The following is a 19,942-nucleotide window of genomic DNA, read 5'->3' on the forward strand; positions in this document are numbered from 1 at the left end:
TATTGTTGGATCTTGATGTTTTACCCATTTTGATAATATCTGCTTTTTAACTGAAGTGCTTAGCCCATTCACATTAGTGTAATAATTGATATGTTTAGGTTTGTGTCCTTCAATACATTATTTGCTTTCTATTTGTCCCCTCTGATTTTGTTCTTCTGTTTCCCCTTATCTATTGTCTTTTGAATTATTTGGGTATTCCTCAGAATCTCTTTTAATTTTTAGATATAACTATTTTTAGATTTTTTTAATTTGCATTTTTTAGTGGTTGCTGTAAGGATTACAGCATACGTACTTAACTTTTCTCAGTCCACTTAATAGTGTACAACCTTCATAAAATATAGAAAAGTTACAACCATATAAGACTATTTAGCTCTTCCTGTGTCATTGCTTATGCTATAGTTTTCATTTGTATTAAATCTCATACAATACAAAACCCACAAGACACAGTTATAATTTTTGTTTAATCAATTATTATGTACTTTAGAGAATTAAGAAGGAAAAAAATAGTCATTTCTGTTTACCTAGTCATTTACCATTTCTAGTGCCATTAATTTGTTCCTAAAGAGCTGAGTTTATCCATAATGTCTTTTTGCTTCAACCTGAAAAACTTTATTTAGCACTTTTTGTAATGTATATATGCTGAAGTGATTTATCTTAGTTTTCCTTTATCTGAAGATCTGTTTATCTTGCATTTGAATGATATAGAATTCTGGGGGATTGACAGATTTTATTTTCTTCCACATTAAAAAAATGTTATTCTACTGTCTTCTAATGCTCATAGTTTCTGATGAGAAGTATATAGTCATTTAAGTCATTATTCCCTGTGTGCAATATGATTGTTTTTGTTGCTCTTGCATGGCTGGGAGGACACATATTTTAAGGTTTTCTACTTACCTTTGGTTTAGAAGTTTGACTATGATGTGCTTATTTATGCTTTTTTTAATTTTTATCCTGTTTAGGGTTGGCTGAGTTTATCAAACATGTAAACGTATATTGTTAACCAAATTTGACAAATTTTTGTTCCTTATATCCTTAAATTTTTTAATCCTAATTTCTCTCTATCCTTTCTGGACTCCAATTACATACATATGGTACTTTTAAAACATTGTCTGGTTTTACCATAGTAGGGTTAAAGTTTGGTCCTTTAAGACTATACATTTCTGTCATATTCTTGTATATTCTATATTGTTCCATAGGTCTCTGAGATTTATTTTATTTTTATTTTATTTCAGTTCTTTTTCTTTTCTTCAGATTGTATCATTTCTATTGATCTATTTTCAGATTCATTGACTTTTGCCTCTTTTAGCTCCATTTTTCCCAAGATCAGGAAGTGAATTTTAATTTCAAATATTATATTTTTATTGCTAAAATTTCCATTGGCTTTTTTATATTTTCCTTTTTTTCTGATAAGATTTCCTTTATTTTCATTCCTTACCAATATGTTTTCCTTTATCTTATTGAATATAGTTATAGTAGCTACTTTAAAGTCATTGTCCGCTAATTCCCACATCTGTGTCATCTCAGGTTTGGATTCTTGATGGTCTTTACCTTTAGGAATGCATCACATTTTTCTGGTATTCTATGTTAGGTAATTTTGGATTATATCTTGATATTATTAATGTGTTATTCTTGAGATTCGTCATTCTGTTTGTATTAGTCCATTATTGCACTGTTATAAAGAAACACCCAAGACTGGATAATTTATAAAGAAAAGAGGTTTAATTGGCTCACAGTTCCACAGGCTGTAGGAAGCACGATGCCGGCCATCTGCTTGGCTTCTGGGGAGCCTTCAAGAATCATGGTGGAAGGCAAAAGGAAAGCGGCTCATCTTACATGGCCGGTGCAGGAGCAAGGGAGGGGAAAGTGCTATGCACTTTTAAACAACCAGATTTCACGAGATCTCTCTCACTGTTATGAGAATAGCAACAACGGAGAAACCTGCCCCATGATCTAATCACCTCCCAGCAGGGCCTGCCTACAAAATTGGGGATTACAATGTGACATGAGCTTTGGGCGGAGACACAGATCCAAACCATGTCATTCTGCCACTGCCCCCGCCCCTCATGAAATCTCATGGCGTTCTTACCTTGCAAAATACAATTATCCCTCCCCAACGGTCCCTCAAAGTCTGAACTCATTCCAGCATTAAGCCAAAAGTCCAAAGTCCAAAGTCTCATCTGAGACAAGGCAACTCTCTTCTACCTATGAGCCTGTAAAATAAAAAACAAGTTAGTTACTCCCAAGATACAGTGCGGGTACAGGCATTGGGTAAATACTCCTGTTCCAAAAGGGAAAAACCAGCCAAAAGAAAGGATCATAGGCCCCATGCAAGTCCGAAATCCAGTAGGGCAGTTATTAAATCTTAAATCTCCAAATAATCTTCATTGACTCCATGTCTCACATCCAGGGCACACTCGTGTGACCGTGGCCTCCCAAGGCCTTGGGAAGCTCCACCCCTGTGGCTTTGTGGGGTTCAGCCCCCGCGACTGCTCTCATGGGTTGGTGTTGAATGCCTGCAGCTTTTCCAGGCACAGTGTGCAAGCTGCTTAGAACTGCTGGTGGATTCCCATTTTGGGGTCTTGAGGGTGGTGGCCCTCTTCTCACAGCCATTGCACTCCAGCCTGGGCAACAAGAGTGAAACTCCATCTCAAAAAAAAAAAAAAAAAAGAAAGAAATTTCCTCTGCCTGATACCCTAAACTCATCACTCTCAAGTTTAATGTTCCACAGATTCCTACAGCACAGGCATAATACAGCCAGGCTCTTTGCTAAAGCATAAGGAAAGTGACCTTTGCTCCAGTCCTCAGTAAGTTCCTCATCTCCATCTGAGACCTCCTCAGCCTGGACTTCTTTGTCCATTTCACTATCAGCACTTTGGTCCCAATCATTCAAGTAGTCTCTAGAAAGTTCTAAGCTCTCCCTCATCTTCCCTCCACACTATTCCAACCTGTGCCTGGTTACCCAGTTCCAAAGTCACTTTCACATTTTCAGGATCTTTATAGCAATATCCCACTCTCAGTATCAATTTTCTGTACTAGTCTTTTCTCACACTGCTATAAAAACACCTGAGACTGGATAATTTAGGAAGAAAAGAGTTTAATTGGCTCACAGTTCTGCAGGCTGTACAGGAAGCATGATGCTGGCCATCTGCTTGTCTTCTGGGGAGGCCTCAGGAAACTTACAATCATGGTGGAAGGCAAAGGGAAATCAGGCTCATCTTACATGGCAGGAGCAGGAGCAAGAGAGAGAGAAGGGGGAGGTGATACACACTTTTAAACAACAAGATCTCATGAGAACTCTGTCACTATTATGAGAACAACATTAAGGGGGAAATCCACCCCCATGATCCAATCACCTCTCACCAGGCCCCATCTCCAACACTGGGGATTACAATTTGACATGAGATTTGGGCAGGGACACAGATCTAAACCATATCACTGTTTTATTTCTATGAAGGGTGTTGACATTTTTGTTTTAGTAGAGAACAAACTTGATTAGACTAAAATGCAAAATCTCTCTTGCTTCTGCTGGGTAGTTCAAACTTCAGTTTAGTTCTTTTAGCTTTAGCCTTTGCTCTTTATATGTGATTCAGGGACAGCAGAGATGTGAGAAGAATTTGATCATAGAATTTAGGGCTCACCTTCTTTTGCTTTGTGCACTCAAGGATTTCCTACCCCTTTCAGTTGTGGATTACAGTGCTGTTGCTCCTGGCTCCGTCCCTTTGTCCTTAAACTGGAGAAACTAAGGATTATCTGTCAGAGTTTTAGCTTCCTCATGCTGTGTCACAACCTTGATCAGCTATTAGGCCAAAGCAACAAAAACAGGAAACGCACTTCATGCTGATTCTTTTCTCCAAGTTTTAGTGCCCTCCTCCCCCAAAACTGCCTGCTTTTGCTTATTCTCCAGAGTCCTTAGATATTTGCTTTATGTATTTTGGCCAGAGGCTACAGTTGTTATCTCTGGAAGGGTCTGTTTATTATGAGCTTACTTTGATCTACTAGACTGAGCTTCAGACATTGTGTTTTGAAATTTTCGCTTAACATTACATTTATCCAAGAATTAAATTTAATATTTATTTATTTTTTTCTTCAACTTTTAAGTTCTGAGGTACATGTGCTAGTTGTGCAAGTTTGTTACACAGGTAAACATGTGCCATTGTAGTTTGCTGTATAGATCAACCCATCACCTAGGTATTAAGCCCAGCATCCATTAGGTATTCTTCCTGATGCTCTCCCTCCCATTGCTACCCCAACAGGCCCCAGTGTGTGTTGTTCCCCTCCATATTTTCATGTGTACTCATCATTCAGCTCCCACACATAGTGGGAACATGTGGTGTTTGGTTTTCTGTTCCTGCATTATTTTGCTGAGGATAATGGCTTCCAGCTCCATCCATGTCCCTGCAAAGGACAAGATCTTGTTCCTTTTTGTGGATGCATAGTATTCCATGGTGTATATGTACCACATTTTCTTTATCCAGTCTATCATTGATGGGCATTTGGGTTGATCCCATGTTTTTCCTATTGTGAATAGTGCTGCAATGAACATACACATGCAGGTATCTTTATAATAGGATGATTTATATTCCTTTGGGTACATACCCAGTAATAGGATTGCTGGGTCAAATGGTATTTCTGCCTCTAGATCGTTGAGGAATCACCACACAGTCTTCCACAATGATTGAACTAATTTACACCCCCACCAACAGTGTAAAAGTGTTCCTTTTTCTCCATCTGTTATTTCTGGACTTGTTAATAATTGCCATTCTGACTGGTGTGAGAAGCTATTTCATTGTGGTTTTGATTTGCATTTACCTAATGATCAGTGATGTTGAGGTTTTTTTCACACGTTTGTTGGCTGCATGACTGTCTTCTTTTGAGAAGTGTCTGTTCATGTACTTTGCCCACTTTTTAATGGGCTTGTTTGGGTTTTTCTTGTAAATTTGTTTAAGTTCTTTGTAGACTCTGGATATTAGACTTTTGTCAAATGGATAGACTACAAAGTTTTTCTCCCATTCTGTAGGTTGTCTTTTCACTCTGATGATAGTTTCTTTTGCTGTGCAGAAGCTCTTTAATTTAATTAGATCCCATTTGTCAATTTTTGCTTTTGTTGAAATTGCTTTAGGCACTTTTGTCATGAAATCTTTGCCTGTGCCTATGTCCTGAATGGTATTGCATAGATTTTCTTCTAGGGTTTTTATAGTTTCATACTTTTATGAATTAAGTCTTTAATTAATCTTGAGTTAATTTTTGTATAAGATGTAAGGAAAGGGTCCAGTTTCAATTTTCTGCATATGGCTAACCAATTCTCCCAGCACCATTTATTAAATAGGGAATCTTTTCCCCATTGCTTGTTTTTGTCAGGTTTGTTGAAGATCAGATGGTTGTAGGTGTGTGGTGTTATTTCTGAGTTCTCTATTCTGTTCCACTGGTCTATGTGTCTGCTTTTGTACCAGTACCGTGCTGTTTTGGTTACTGTAGTTTTGTGATATATATGAAGTCAAGTAGCATGATGCCTCCAGCTTTGTTCTTTTGCTTAGGATCGGCTTGGCTATAAAGGCTCTTTTTTGGTTCCATATTGATATGGTTTGGCTGTGTCCGCACCCAAATCTCACCTTGAATTGCAGTTCCCATAATCCCCACATGTTGTGGGAGGGACCCAGTGGGAGGTAATTGAATCATGGGGGCAGTTATCCCATGCAGTTCTCATGATAGTGAGTGAGTTCTCATTAGGTCTGATGGTTTTATAAGGGCTTTTCCCTTTTTGCTTGGCACTTCTCCTTCCTGCCACCATGTGAAGAAAGACGTGTTTGCTTTCCCTTCCACCGTGATTGTAAGTTTCCTGAGGCCTCCCCAGCCATGCTGAACTGTGAGTCAATTAAACCTCTTTCTTTTATAAATTACCCAGTCTCAGGCAGTTCTTTATACCAATGTGAGAACAGATTAATACACATATGAATTTTAACATAGTTTTTTCGAAATCTGTGATGAATGTCCATGGAAGTTTAATAGGAGTGCCACTGAATCTATAAATTACTTTGAGCAGTATGGCCATAACACTGATTCTGTCTGTCCATGAGCATGGAATGTTTTTCTATTTGTTTGTGTCCACTGTGATTTCCTTGAGCAGTGTTTGTCATTCGCCTTGAATAGGTCCTTCACTTCCCTTGTTAGCTGTATTCCTAGGTATTTTATTCTCTTTGTAGCAATTATGAATGGGAGTTCATTCATAATTTGGCTGTCTACTTGCTTGTTGTTTGTGTATAAGAATGCTAGCAATTTTTGCACATTGATTTTGTATCCTGAGACTTTGCTGAAGTTGCTTATCAGCTTAAGAAGCTTTTGGGCTGAGACAATGGCGTTTTCCAGATATGGGATCATGTCATCTGCAAACAAAGATAATTTGATTTCTTCTCTTCCTATTTGAATACCCTTTATTTCTTTCTCTTTCCTAATTGCCATAGCCAGAACTTCCAATACTATGCTGAATAGGAGTGGTGAAAGAGGGCATCCTTGTCTTGTGCTGGTTTTCAAGGGGAATGCTTCCAGGTTTTGCCCATTCAGTGTGGTATTGGCTGTGGGTTTGTCATATATATGGCTCTTATTATTTTGAGGTATGTTCCTTCAATACCTAGTTTATTGAGCATTTTTAACATGAAGGGATGTTGAATTTTATCGAAGGCCTTTTCTGAATCCATTGAGATAATCATATGGGTTTTGTCTTTAGTTCTGCTTATGTGATGAATTACATTTATTGATTTGCATATGTTGAACCAGTCTTGCATCCCAGGGATGAAGCCTACTTGATCATGGTGGATAAGCTTTTTGATGTGCTGCTGGATTTGGTTTGCCAGTATCTTATTGAGGATTTCTGCATTGATGCTTATCAGGGATATTAGCTGGAAGTTTTCCTTTTTGTTGTATCTCTGCCAGGTTTCAGTATCAGGATGATGCTGGCCCTAAATGAGTTAGGGAGGAGTACCTCCTTTCCCATTGTTTGGAATAGCTTCAGAAGAATTGGTACCAGCTCCTCTTTGTACCTCTGATAGAATTCAGCTGTAAATCTGTCTGGTCCTGGGCTTTGTTTGGTTGGTGGGCTATTTATTATTGCTTAAATTTTGAATTTAATATTTTTAGATCTTGGGTTAAATGGTTGAATGAATGTGTGAAAAGTTAGATATCAATGAATGCATATTCTTAAAGGTATAAACTTTAATCTTGCTGGATATAGGATAAAATTTACATTAAAACACTGTAATTAATCAGTCAATTTAAGTAAAATAAATTCAAGGAAGTGGTCTGAATTTCTCAGTGAGCATTTAGATATTTATGGGAGTCATATAAAATAAATTATAAATGTGACTAAGGGCTTTTTATTAAGGAAAATGAAATATTGCTATGGACATGATTCTCTGTGTTTCTTTACTACACTATGAACTAAGAATTTTGGAGACAAATCATAAGTATATAAATTGGTTTATTGATCACCGATTGGGAATATAAATAGGCACAAAAATTTGGCGAAGCATTTTGGCATGTCTACCTAAAATTTAAATATGTAAGCACTAGTCCCCCCTTACCTGCAGTTTCACTTTGAGCAGTTTCAGAAAATAGGTGAGCACAGTACAGTAAGATATTTTGAGAGAGACACCACATTCATATAACTTTTATTATAGTGTATTGTTATAATTGTCCTAATTTATTATTAGTTATTGTTGTTAATCTTTTACTGTGCCTAATTTATAAGTTACACTTTATCATAGGTATGTATGTATAGGAAAAAACATAGTATATATAGAATTCAGTATTATCCTTGGTTTCAGACATTCAATGGGGATCTTAGAAAGTATCCCCTGTGGAAAAGGAGGGACTACTGTACTTTTAACAAAGCACTTCCCAGAATAAACACACAGACACATACATGCACACACTTTCAGAAATGCACTTAAATATTCAATCACGGAGTAAAAATTAATTATGAAATATCTAGACAATGAACATTATGTAGTTTTTATTAAGAAAGAAGCAGAATTATATATACTGACATGAAAAGATGTTCATTATATATGTTAAGTAAAAACTAAGTTCATCATATATGTTAAGTAAAAAAAGTCACAAATTAAGAGAAAGTGTTAATTGATTTGAGAGTTTGTGTATTTTTTTTCCTATTTTGTGCTGAAAAGCTGAAGTTGGCATCAACCAAGGCATATTGTTATCTATGTATCAAGCTAAATGATTTAAAGATCTTTAAGACTATTAATTCAGGGATGCTGTATAAATAGAATCAGTGCCAGATTTTTTGTTTCCATTCTATCAGCCAAGTATACTATGCTTTCTTTGCTTGTAATAGAAAAAAGAGAGAAAAAACACAGAAGCAAAAAGTAAAGTTGTACAATAGTGTGTAGAGTGTGGTTCCATTTTGGTAAAATGTATCAGTGTGTATATTTATATAGCATAATCAAAAGCCTGGAGTGATATACAATTATCTGTTACTGGTCTAGTCTACAAGGGAATTAGATTTTAAAGGACTTTCACTTTCATTGCTTTTAACAATTCTGAACAAATTTAATTTGGTACAAGAAGTATATATTTTAAATACTATTGAACTTAATTAAAATAAATTAGAGCTCAAAAAATAAATCACAGGAAGTTCACAGTCTGACTTTATCAGGAATGTTGCTATTTTCTTAACAGGTCATCAAACATTATCACTGACGCTTGGAAAGAATGACTTTTTATAATTTAAAAATACCTTTTATTCTTCAACTCATGCTGGCTTAAAGAGCACTAAATCCACATATCCTAGGAGGCATGGCTGTCCAGTATATCCTATGTGTACATTGATTTATGAACCAATAAATGTTTCATACACAGTTGAGATTTTAAATGAGCTTATGATAATTGGATCAAAGGAATACTAGTCCAGCTTGAGAGTACTGCAGAAAACCAATCACAGAAAGCTATGATGAAATTTTAATTATAAAGGATATTGAATATCCTAGAGTGACAACTGTGTTATAATAAATGTAACACTGAATTGGAAGGAGAGAAAGTGAGATTTTTACCCATTTCTGTTTGAAATCAACCTTCTATTTCTAGTAAATTATCAAACCATTCTGTTTTAATTTTTATATCTTAAAGTTATCATTCCAGTGTCTTTGGTTTACTGGGTTTATAAAAGAATTGACCAATAGATATATAATAGATATAGAAAAGTCTGCCTGGGTGTGGTGGCACATACTTGTAATAATATTATAATACATTATTATAATTGCTCTATTTTATTATTAGTTATTGTTGTTAATCTTTTACTGTACCTAATTTATACATTAAGCTTTATCATGGGTATATATGTATAGGAAAAAATGCAGTATATGTAGAATTCAGTATTATCCTTGGTTTCGGACATTCAGCAGGGGTCCGAAGGTGGGCGAGGTGAGCCCACTTTGGGAGGCCAAAGTGGGCAGATTGCTTGATCCCAGGAGTTCAGGACCAGTCTGGGCAACATGCTGAGATGCTGTCCTCACAAAAAATACAAAAATTATCTGGGCATGTTAGTGCATGACTGTAGTTCCAGCTACCCAGGAGCCTGAGGTGGGAACATCACTGAGCCCGGTGGTTGAAGCTGCAATAAGTTTTGATTATGCTACTGTATTCCAGCGGGACAACTGAGTGAGACCCTGTCTCAAATAAAAAGTCACAAATTAAGATAAAGTGTTGATTGATCTGAGAATTTGTGTATTTTTTTCTATTTTGTGCTGAAAAGCTGAAGTTGGCATCAATTAAGGCATATTGTTACATATGGATCAAACTAAAAAATTTTAAGATCTTTAAGACCATTAATTCAGAGATGCTGTATAAATAGAATCAGCACTAGATTTTTTTGTTTCAATTCTATCAGCCAAGTATGATATGCTTTTCTTGCTTGTGATAGAAAAAAAGAGAGAAAAAACACAGAAGCAAAATTGAAGAATTTGTAAATCATTTCTAAATAATTTCAATAAAATGAGCTTTGAAAGGGAAAATTTTTAGATAACATTATCTCATCAAAATGCCTTAAAGTATATTTTAATATTCAGTAAGAACAGTGTATATTAACATGGCTAATTTAGAGGATTTATATTTTACCCACATGATAATATATTATGCCTGTAACTGCTAAGGGAATTATGTAGCAAAATCTATCAAGGAATACATGAGTGGGATTTATATCAGAAAAATCAAAGCCATTTGTAAAGCCCCATTACTTAGGCAGAATATCATAGGTAGGAGGTAGATGTTACTGAAAGAAGTTGGGATATGAAGTACAAATCTATTTTGCATCATGATTTTGTTAAGTTTGGCTATTTATTATTAAAAACATGTACAGAAGATTCAATTGAAGTTTTTAAAAGAGAAAGAAACTTGTAGTTGTGGGAACAATAGTATTCCTTATGAAATACTTAGATATGAATAGCTTGAGACTGATAATACAATTCTTAAGTTAGGGGTTGCATGTGTAGTGGTCAGATGTTATTTCAGAATCTCAAGAAACAGAGCCATGGTAAAAAAAAAAGCTTCCTGGAGCTTCTGATAAATTCCGTCACCTTTTTGGGACCCAGTTTCTTCATCAATACCAACCTCATTAGGGTCCTGTGAGGAGACATGAGGTTAGATATGTACTGAAATAATATGCCAACTCTTAAGTGCCAAGACATTAGGATGCAAGGGGGGGTGCCCAAAAAGTCAACAATTACTTGATACTCTAGATATATGTATGGATAATTTTGAGAAGCAATCCTTCTTTCACAGAGGTGTAGGTTTGTTTGTTCCAAGCAGCAAACATAATGGGTATAGGAAAGAGAAACTGTGGCCTTCATATAGACTGAGCTTAGGAAAACAGTTGGAAAACAGTTCAAATTCAAGGTACTTCAACAATATCTAATGTGTTTTTGAAATGTATTTTTAAAACCCCTATCCAAATCAATGAATGCTTTGGCTTAAACCTACTTGGGAACGAGGGTGTTCTTTAGTGCCAAATACTCATCTTATTTTAGTCCATGGCTAAAATCCCAAGAGTTACAGAGGAGAACTAGGGCCAAACAAGGTTTCTATTAAAATGAGAGGTCCCAAGTGATGAATGGAAACTTGGAACAGGTTTAATGGCAACTATAAGCCAGAAATTAGCTGAAATACACACTAATGAATTTGGGGCATATCTTGAGTTTCAGATAGAAAATTGGTACTAAGTTTAGTGAATTAGAAACATAGCTTAACCTAGGCAGTTGCAATTCTTGTTCCAAAAGTGCTCAATTTGCTGCTGGACTGGCATGGACACTTGCTACCTCCTTGTTTTGAGTCATTAACAAAATGTTGAATGGGATATCTAGAGTATCAAGTAATTGTTGACTTTGGTCACCCAACCCCCTTGCATCCTACTGTCTTGGCACTTAAGAGTTGGCATATTATTTCAGTACATATCTAACCTTATGTACTCCTCACAGGACCCTAATGAGGTTGGTATTGATGAAGAAACTGGGTCCCAAAAAGGTGACGGAATTTATCAGAAGCTCCAGGAAGCTTCTTTTTACCACGGCTCTGTTTCTTGAGGTTAAAGAACAAGATTTACCAGGCTATGTTTCTTGAGAGACCAAGAGTGGATCCCTGTAGCCCCCATTAGAATTCTCCTTCTAGGTTGAACTATTCCATTAATAAACACTTTTTGGCATGTTATTTAAACAATTACAAAATCACCTAACTACACTGTCTTGCAGCTGCCTTTCTTTCTTTATCTTGTCCACATGAGTATACTGGGAGACTTTGTTTAATGTCTCCACGAATTCTAGATTGACTGTTCCTGCAGCATTTCTTTTTTTAAATTTTGTTTTGATAAGCATTTATTTTGGCAATGATTCTAGTAAATGAAAATAAAATGCCCATATGAAAAACAATCTTAGGTCTATGTGGTTAGTTTGAAGTTACCAGTTTTTAATTAAGCCAGAGTAGTCCTTAGTATGAATGCCTTCATTTCTAAGTGCTCATAAACAATCACTTTAGTAATATTACAGTTTTGAAGGAATTTATATCAAGCTTAATGGCACTTTTTAAAAGATAGGAAATTGGGTTCTCTAGTCACATCTGTAAGTTATTTCAGTGCCTTGGAAGATCATTTATCTGGCCACAGATACTTGACTTACTTACATCAGTTTTTTTGTTTGTTTGTTTGTTTGTTTGTTTTTTGAGATGGAGTCTCGCTCTGTTACCCAGGCTGGAGTGCAGTGGCATGATCTCGGCTCACTGCAACCTCCGCCTCCTGAGTTCACGCCATTCTCCTGCCTCAGCCTCCCGAGTAGCTGGGACTACAGGCACCCACCACCGCGCCTGGCTAATTTTTTTGTATTTTTTAGCAGAGACGGGGTTTCACCATGTTAGCCAGGATGGTCTTGATCTCCTGACCTCGGCCTCGGCCTCCCAAAGTGCTGGGATTACAGGCATGAGCCACCACACCCGGCCACTTATATCACTTTTATGCTTCCTATCTCCTTGTTGATCTTGAGGTTCAAGTTTCACTTAACCATTTTCTTCAATGAAAAAGAATTTTATAATTAAAAAAACCTCGACCTTTAATATTCTATGATTCTTGTTAGGCCATCTCAATTGAGAATACTGATAAAGAGGTAAAACTCCCCCCCAATACTGGCTAGTTTGATTTTATCTGTTAATATTACACAATCTGCCCCAAACCTGTCTCTCCCTTTTTATTGTTACTTATCCAAAGATGGCTTGAATCTCTTATGGCTTGAATCTCTTTGTTTATTCTAAGCAATTTTCAGACACCTCAGCCAACTGTCAATAATATATTAGTTTTTTAGAACTAAAAACGTAGAGGATCTCCCCCTGAAAGCCAATTGTTAATGCCAAATATTTGACTGATATTTCTTCTGGAGGAAGGGAGATGTGAAAAAATTTAGCCATCAAGTTATGTGAAAACTTTTTCATCTTCCCATCCACTGGATGTTTTATGTGTAAATAATGCTATAATCATATTGGAAAGTATTTTCCTTCTGGGGATGCATGAAGATCAGGAATCCTGTTCGTTTTTAACAAGATTGAATTTTTAAAAACTACTTTGGACAACTCTAAACATTAGAGATGACCATTTGTCTCTCTTTTATTATATAACTTGTGCTCAGTTTGTAGAGCAACATAAATACATAAATTAAAAAATGAAAACTAGATCCTTCCCTATTTGACAGATACTTCTCAGCCTCCTCTCCATAAGATATGCTCTATCCCTATATAGGAAATTTTTCTGTAGCAGCTTGAGTTTACTAAAAATAAGATCTGAAGAAAATGAAGCAATTAACATTTATTGAGAGTCTATAAGGGTTTCTACATTGTGAAGGAGACAGAAATATAAGATATGGCTCCTGCTTTCAGGTTGCTTATAATTAAAGAGATAATATTAAATTATTTGTATGAATTTTAAAATGACACATGCCATCTTACAGATATTCTGTAGACTGTGAAAATGGAAAAAAAAAACTTGTGTTTAGAGTAGACACTGTTTCATGGATTAGGTAGGTTTTCATCTGGACTTTGAAATGTATGTAAGATTGTATAAGGAGGAGAGAAAATAAGAAGCTGTTTGTATTAGAATTACACAGATAAATTTGTAAATTTAGTTCTTTTCAAAGAACATTAATTGAGCACCTCTGTGCCAAGCTCCATACTGGATGCTGTAGATTACAGCATGTTTAGGAACTAACTTCATACTCTGTTGCTAAAGTATTTCTGTGTTTTCTAAAAAGGTAAATCTCTTGTGAGGAAACAAATCTCTTGAAGGGGTTCTCATAACAGAAGTCCCATTTACTTCATGATATAAAAAGGGGCTGTTTTTTGGTTTTGTTCTCAAAATGTAAGATATAGTTCTAGAAGTAATTGGGAAAGCTTAACTTTGTTGCATACACATCTTCCCTATCATGGTTAATTTCCTATATGGCATAGTTAAATGTGCTTATCTGTGTTTGATATCTAAAGGGCCATGCTACATATAGACTGCCAACTAAGGTTTTATCTGATGATAATAAATTGTTGTATTTCACGACGACAGCAACAATAATGTACTAAACTAGTCACTGTGCAAATTGCTTTACATACATTTTCTCATGTAATCATAATAATAACCCTGTGAGTTTTGCTTACTATTGTTTTCCTTAATTAAAATGAGTAAAGTGAAGCTTAGGTTGAGTAACATGTCCATAGCCACACAGTTAGTCACTGGCAGGAGTGTGACTGACTCCAAAGTCTATATTCCTAATTACTGTGTTCTACTTTTTAATAGGGTGTTCTTGAAGGTCCAAGAAAAGGAATACATAATAGTGTGGTCAAGGCATTAGCGTTAATATTTGTAGAAAGGGTAATTAACAACAGTCTGAGCAATCACATTCTAACAACTAGTAAGGTTGGCAGGAGCCTCAGTATAATGGTGTGAGGAACGAAATCATTATAGTGCCAAATAGAGCATACCATCTCTTTAGTACAATGTCTTTCAAAATGAGGCTGATTGTGTTGGCTTTATGTTTGACTCCTTAATAATTAAGGCAGTAAATTCTAGTTGGAGCTAAATACCTACAGGGCCTAAAACAGCATAATGGACAACCTGGCAGGTGTCCTTGATGGAAGATGACAAGAGTGCTGAAAGGGGAGAGTCCTGGTTTTTCTCCTAGGACATGACATTTGGGGGCTTCCATTAAAAAATCACCAAGCCTCTGCCACTGTAATCTCTTCCTTGAGTGCCTATGATTTTTTTCACAGTCACAGGTCTATGCCTGTTCAATACCCAGTGGCCAGGTCTCTGAGCTGTGTGCAGAGATGGCAGCGACTCGGAGGGCTGGGAGGAGATGAGGGGAGGAAAGATCACTTTTCCTGACAACTTACAACTTGATTCCACTTATAAGCCATTTATTTTCAGAAACAAGTAATGGGTGAGGACATAGGCCAGGTCCACAATTTGTGCACTTGAGAGATTAAGGCCTCTGAGATCAAATTACCACAGCAAACTGAGACAGAATTATTGTAGGGATGTTTGGGGAGGATGCAGAGAGAAGAGGAAGAAGCCAGAGACCCAAGAAAGGAGACAGGAATAGATTTTTAATGAAAATTGCTTCCTATTCTGTACCCTTGAGGAAACAAAGAGGACAAATAAGAAGCAGCAGTGATAGGAGGAGGCTGAGCGTTTCTCTGAAATAACACTGGCTAGGTAGTGGAGCACTGATAGTGAGTGTGCTTGGTCGGTGGAACGAAGGGATGTGCTAGTTCAGGCCTTTGAATTCTGGGTGTCAGGATCACAACCTTGGCTCCTTTAACCGTCCGCTCTAGGAGGGAAGCATGCCAAATGTCAGGTCTCAATCTGACTTTGTTCCAGTCCATAGCTAGAAAATGACCCATAGAGGAAGATCTACGAATGAGAGAATACTGGCAGATGAAGAGAAAGGACGTTTTAGTGAGTCCTTTTTTTGCACATGAGGCAATAGATTTCAAATTCCTGTGGAAGAAATGTGAGAACCTGGGAAGAGTGAATATTCAGAACTGAGCAGCAGAGGCAATGACACAGCATGGAAAGATTTCCTCTGATCTTCTGCCTTCTCTTTTACTTAAGTGAATTTGTTGTCTCTGCGTTGCCTCTATAGCAGTACAAGAGGAAACTTGGGGACACAGAAGAACAGAAGTCTAAGGAGTCTTATATTTAACGAAGATAAGCTGCAGTCATTGAAATTGCTGGTTATTGTAAGATAAATCCCAGACTCCCACATTTTGCTTAATGACAGCAGATTTTTTTTTTTTTTTTTAACTGCAAAGCATTAATGGAATCCAAATTCCAGCCTGGCTTAGGAGATCAACAGTAACGCTCTTGATTTAAGGGTTTTGCAGACTCTTAAAGACATTGTCATCCATTAAAGAAAAAATTTTAAATCAATCTTGAAAGAAAATGTCTCGGGTGATAAATGAAAAAGATTTGAAGCAAGATTAGAAAAACTTGAGAGAAGAATCTCTTTAAAAATTTTACCAGATTTTCCCCATTGTCGCCAAAATGGGTCAAATAATAGATTTGCCTACAGCTTCATGGAGACTATTTTTTTAAACAGAGCATTTTAAACATTTAAATATTGGTTATTTGCCAAGGCACACACTGAAAGTAAGGGCCACTTGGTCGAGAGCAGAATTGAGTCTTGGATCCCAGGATGCTGGTTTTAGGCTTGCTCCTGGAAAGAGGGCAGCATTTGCCATCCCCCTCCTTTTGCCCTAGGAGTTGAGCACTTTCTGCAGTACTTAAGAGTGTCCGGGGAAGATGTGGGAGTCAGGTGAATGGTTCCCATCGCCAGTAACCCCAGAGCGCCTCCCCCTGCGTTGTTTCCTTTTAATGTTAGATCCGCCGCCCGGGTGCCCATACTTAGCTAAGGCCCCTCAGTTTATTTTCCTGAATTGCGCTTGGAAATCTTTTCCTGGGGAGCTGATAGCCAGACTTCTAGGGGCTTGACTGCTTTTCCCAGACTAATCTCCTTAAAGACCCGTTAAGCAGGGGAGAGACGGTGGAGACTGGATGAACTGGACAGTGGGGGTAGGGCGAAAGGGAGTGGCCGTGTTCCTGCGGTCCGCTGGGATCCGGCAGGTCCAGGGTGAAGGAGATGGGGCTGGAGAGGCTGAGCAGTCCGGGTTCGCTGTCCGCCACTTCGGCGCGGAATCAGAGGACTTGCTGAGCCCTCCTACCCCTCCCTTTCCTCCTCCCCCTCCCCCTCCTTCTCCCCTTCTGCTTCCTTTTGCCTCCCCCTGGAGCGGTAGCGGCAGCAGCAGCAGGAAGCCGAGCCGGGTTGAGCGACTCGGAGGCGAGCGGAGGAGCTGGAATATGGGGAGTCAGCGAGGGCGGTGGGGCCAGGAGCCCTTGGGAGGGCCTACGGAGGGAGCGGCCCCAGGCGTTTGCTAGAGCGTGAGCGGTGGGGGAGCGGGCGCAGGGTGGCACGAGCGGAGGCGGGGCCCGGGCGTGGAGCACGGCTGGGGAAGCTGCCGCCTCCGGCCCTGCCCGGCTGCCTCCGCCGCGGCCAGAGGCTATGGAGCAGGCGGGCACCAGACCTGCGGCGACAGAGCATCCACGGCTCCGGCGGCCCATGCCCTGGCTGCTGCTACTGCCTCTCCTGCTGCTGTTGCTGCTGCTGCTACCGGGCCCAGCGGCCTCCCAGCTGCGATACTCCGTGCCAGAGGAGCAGGCACCCGGCGCGCTCGTGGGCAACGTGGCTCGCGCGCTGGGGCTCGAGCTGCGGCGCTTGGGGCCGGGTTGCTTGCGCATCAACCATCTGGGTGCGCCCAGTCCGCGCTACCTGGAGCTGGACCTGACGAGTGGAGCGCTCTTCGTCAACGAGCGCATTGATCGGGAGGCGCTGTGTGAGCAGCGGCCTCGCTGCCTGCTCAGCTTGGAAGTGCTGGCGCACAACCCCGTGGCGGTGAGCGCCGTTGAGGTGGAAATACTGGACATCAACGACAACTCACCGCGTTTCCCGCGGCCCAACTACCAGCTTCAGGTAAGCGAATCGGTGGCGCCTGGAGCGCGCTTTCACATAGAGAGTGCGCAGGACCCCGACGTGGGCGCCAACTCAGTACAGACCTACGAGCTCAGCCCCAGCGAGCACTTCGAGCTGGACCTTAAGCCCCTGCAGGAGAACAGTAAAGTGCTTGAGCTGGTGCTGCGTAAGGGCCTAGACCGGGAGCAGGCAGCCTTGCACCACCTGGTTCTCACAGCCGTGGATGGGGGCATCCCAGCCCGCTCGGGTACGGCACAGATCTCTGTGCGTGTCCTGGACACTAACGACAACTCTCCTGCCTTTGACCAGTCCACTTATCGCGTCCAGCTACGGGAGGACTCACCCCCAGGCACATTGGTGGTGAAGCTGAATGCCTCAGACCCGGATGAGGGCTCCAACGGTGAGCTCAGGTACGCCTTGAGCAGCTACACGTCGGACCGGGAGAGGCAGCTCTTCAGCATAGATGCCAGTACTGGGGAAGTGCGAGTAATTGGGGGGCTGGATTATGAGGAAGCCTCCTCCTACCAGATCTATGTGCAGGCGACTGACCGGGGTCCAGTGCCCATGGCAGGTCACTGCAAGGTGCTGGTGGACATCGTGGACGTGAATGACAATGCCCCAGAGGTGGTGCTCACGGACCTCTATAGCCCAGTGCCTGAGAATGCTACACCCAACACCATTGTGGCCGTTCTCAGTGTCAATGACCAAGACTCAGGCCCCAACCGGAAAGTGAGCCTGGGTCTGGAGGCCACACTGCCTTTCCGACTGAATGGCTTTGGAAACTCCTATACACTGGTGGTGAGTGGCCCACTGGACCGAGAGCGGGTAGCTGTCTACAACATCACGGTGACAGCCACAGATGGGGGAATACCACAGCTCACATCCCAGCGGACACTGAAGGTTGAGATCTCTGACATCAATGACAATCCACCAAGCTTCCTGGAGGACTCCTATTCCATCTACATACAGGAGAACAATTTGCCAGGTGTGTTGCTCTGTACTGTGCAAGCCACAGACCCAGATGAAAAGGAGAATGCAGAGGTGACCTACTCCCTTCTGGAGAGGGAGATTCAAGGGCTGCCAGTCACCTCCTATGTCTCCATTAACAGTGCCAGTGGCAGCCTTTATGCTGTCAACTCCTTTGACTATGAGAAGTTTCGGGAGTTCTTTGTAACTGTGGAGGCTCAGGACAAGGGGAGCCCACCACTGAGCAGCACTGTGACTGCCAACGTGTATGTGGTGGACATGAATGACCATGCCCCTCACATTCTGTACCCTACCTCAACCAACTCGTCAGCAGCCTTCGAGATGGTGCCTCGAACTGCCCCTGCTGGCTACCTGGTCACCAAAGTCATAGCCATGGACTCAGACTCTGGGCAAAATGCTTGGCTTTTTTACCATCTAGCCCAGACTTCTGACCTGGACCTCTTTAAAGTAGAGCTGCACACAGGAGAAATTAGGACTACCAGGAAGATGGGAGATGAGAGTGGTAGCACTTTCAACCTGACCGTGGTGGTCCGAGATAATGGAGAGCCATCACTGTCAGCCTCTGTGGCCATTACAGTAGCTGTGGTGGATAGGGTTTCCAAAATCCTCCCTGACACTCAGAGACATGTTAAGAGCCCTCGGACATACTCTGAAATTACCCTTTATCTAATAATAGCATTAAGCACAGTGTCTTTTATATTTCTTTTGACAATCATCATTTTGAGCATCATCAAGTGCTACCGCTACACTGCGTATGGCACTGCATGCTGTGGAGGCTTCTGTGGAGTAAGGGAAAGGTCCCCTGCAGAACTGTACAAACAGGCCAACAACAATATTGATGCCAGGATACCGCATGGCCTCAAAGTGCAGCCTCACTTCATTGAAGTTCGAGGGAATGGCTCCCTCACCAAGACCTACTGCTACAAGGCCTGTCTGACAGCAGGCTCAGGGAGTGACACTTTCATGTTTTACAATACAGGGGCCCAGACAGGACCAGGGCCTTCGGGAGCCCAAGCAGCAGTGACTGACAGCAGGAACCTCACAGGCCAAAGTGGTCAGAGTGCTGGGAACCTGATTATTCTCAAAAACGAGGCTGTTTCTCAAAATGAGGTGAGATAGTGGTCAGGGGGTCTTCTACAAACTCATGCATTTGTTACACATCCCCCAATATCCTGTGGTTGGCTTTATTGAGTCATTAACAGTGACAAGAGTTATCTGGTAAACTGAGTATATATAGTATCCACAATTTGATCATAATCTGCTATTTCCTCTCTAGAAAAATAGCACTAAAGAATTGTTTTATTTTTCATTTTCAGAGGCATGAAGACTTGTCCATAAAATTGTTTGAGAAGTGAGGATTAGTCTTAATATTTAATGCTAAAACACAGATTTGTAGAGAAACAGGA

General features: G+C 40.1%; 1 protein-coding gene across 14 annotated transcripts in view; it reads left to right on the forward strand.

Moving 5' to 3' along the window:
• LOC129037293 (protocadherin alpha-C2) overlaps nt 1-19,942 on the forward strand; it is a 224,925-nt gene that overhangs the window by 162,795 nt on the left and 42,188 nt on the right. The window contains exon 1 of one of the 14 annotated variants that reach the window (XM_054489269.2): nt 16,665-19,646. The exons of 12 other annotated variants lie outside the window; for them this stretch is intronic. In XM_054489269.2, the coding sequence (XP_054345244.1) occupies nt 17,082-19,646 (2,565 nt within the window). In that variant the 5' untranslated portion in view covers nt 16,665-17,081. Of the gene's footprint in view, nt 1-16,664; nt 19,647-19,942 lie in introns of those variants that run through there. One more of the 14 variants, XM_054489267.2, reaches the window with a different exon arrangement.

The sequence above is a fragment of the Pongo pygmaeus genome, chromosome 4, assembly GCF_028885625.2.
Source record: "Pongo pygmaeus isolate AG05252 chromosome 4, NHGRI_mPonPyg2-v2.0_pri, whole genome shotgun sequence".
NCBI classification, from domain to species: domain Eukaryota; kingdom Metazoa; phylum Chordata; class Mammalia; order Primates; family Hominidae; genus Pongo; species Pongo pygmaeus.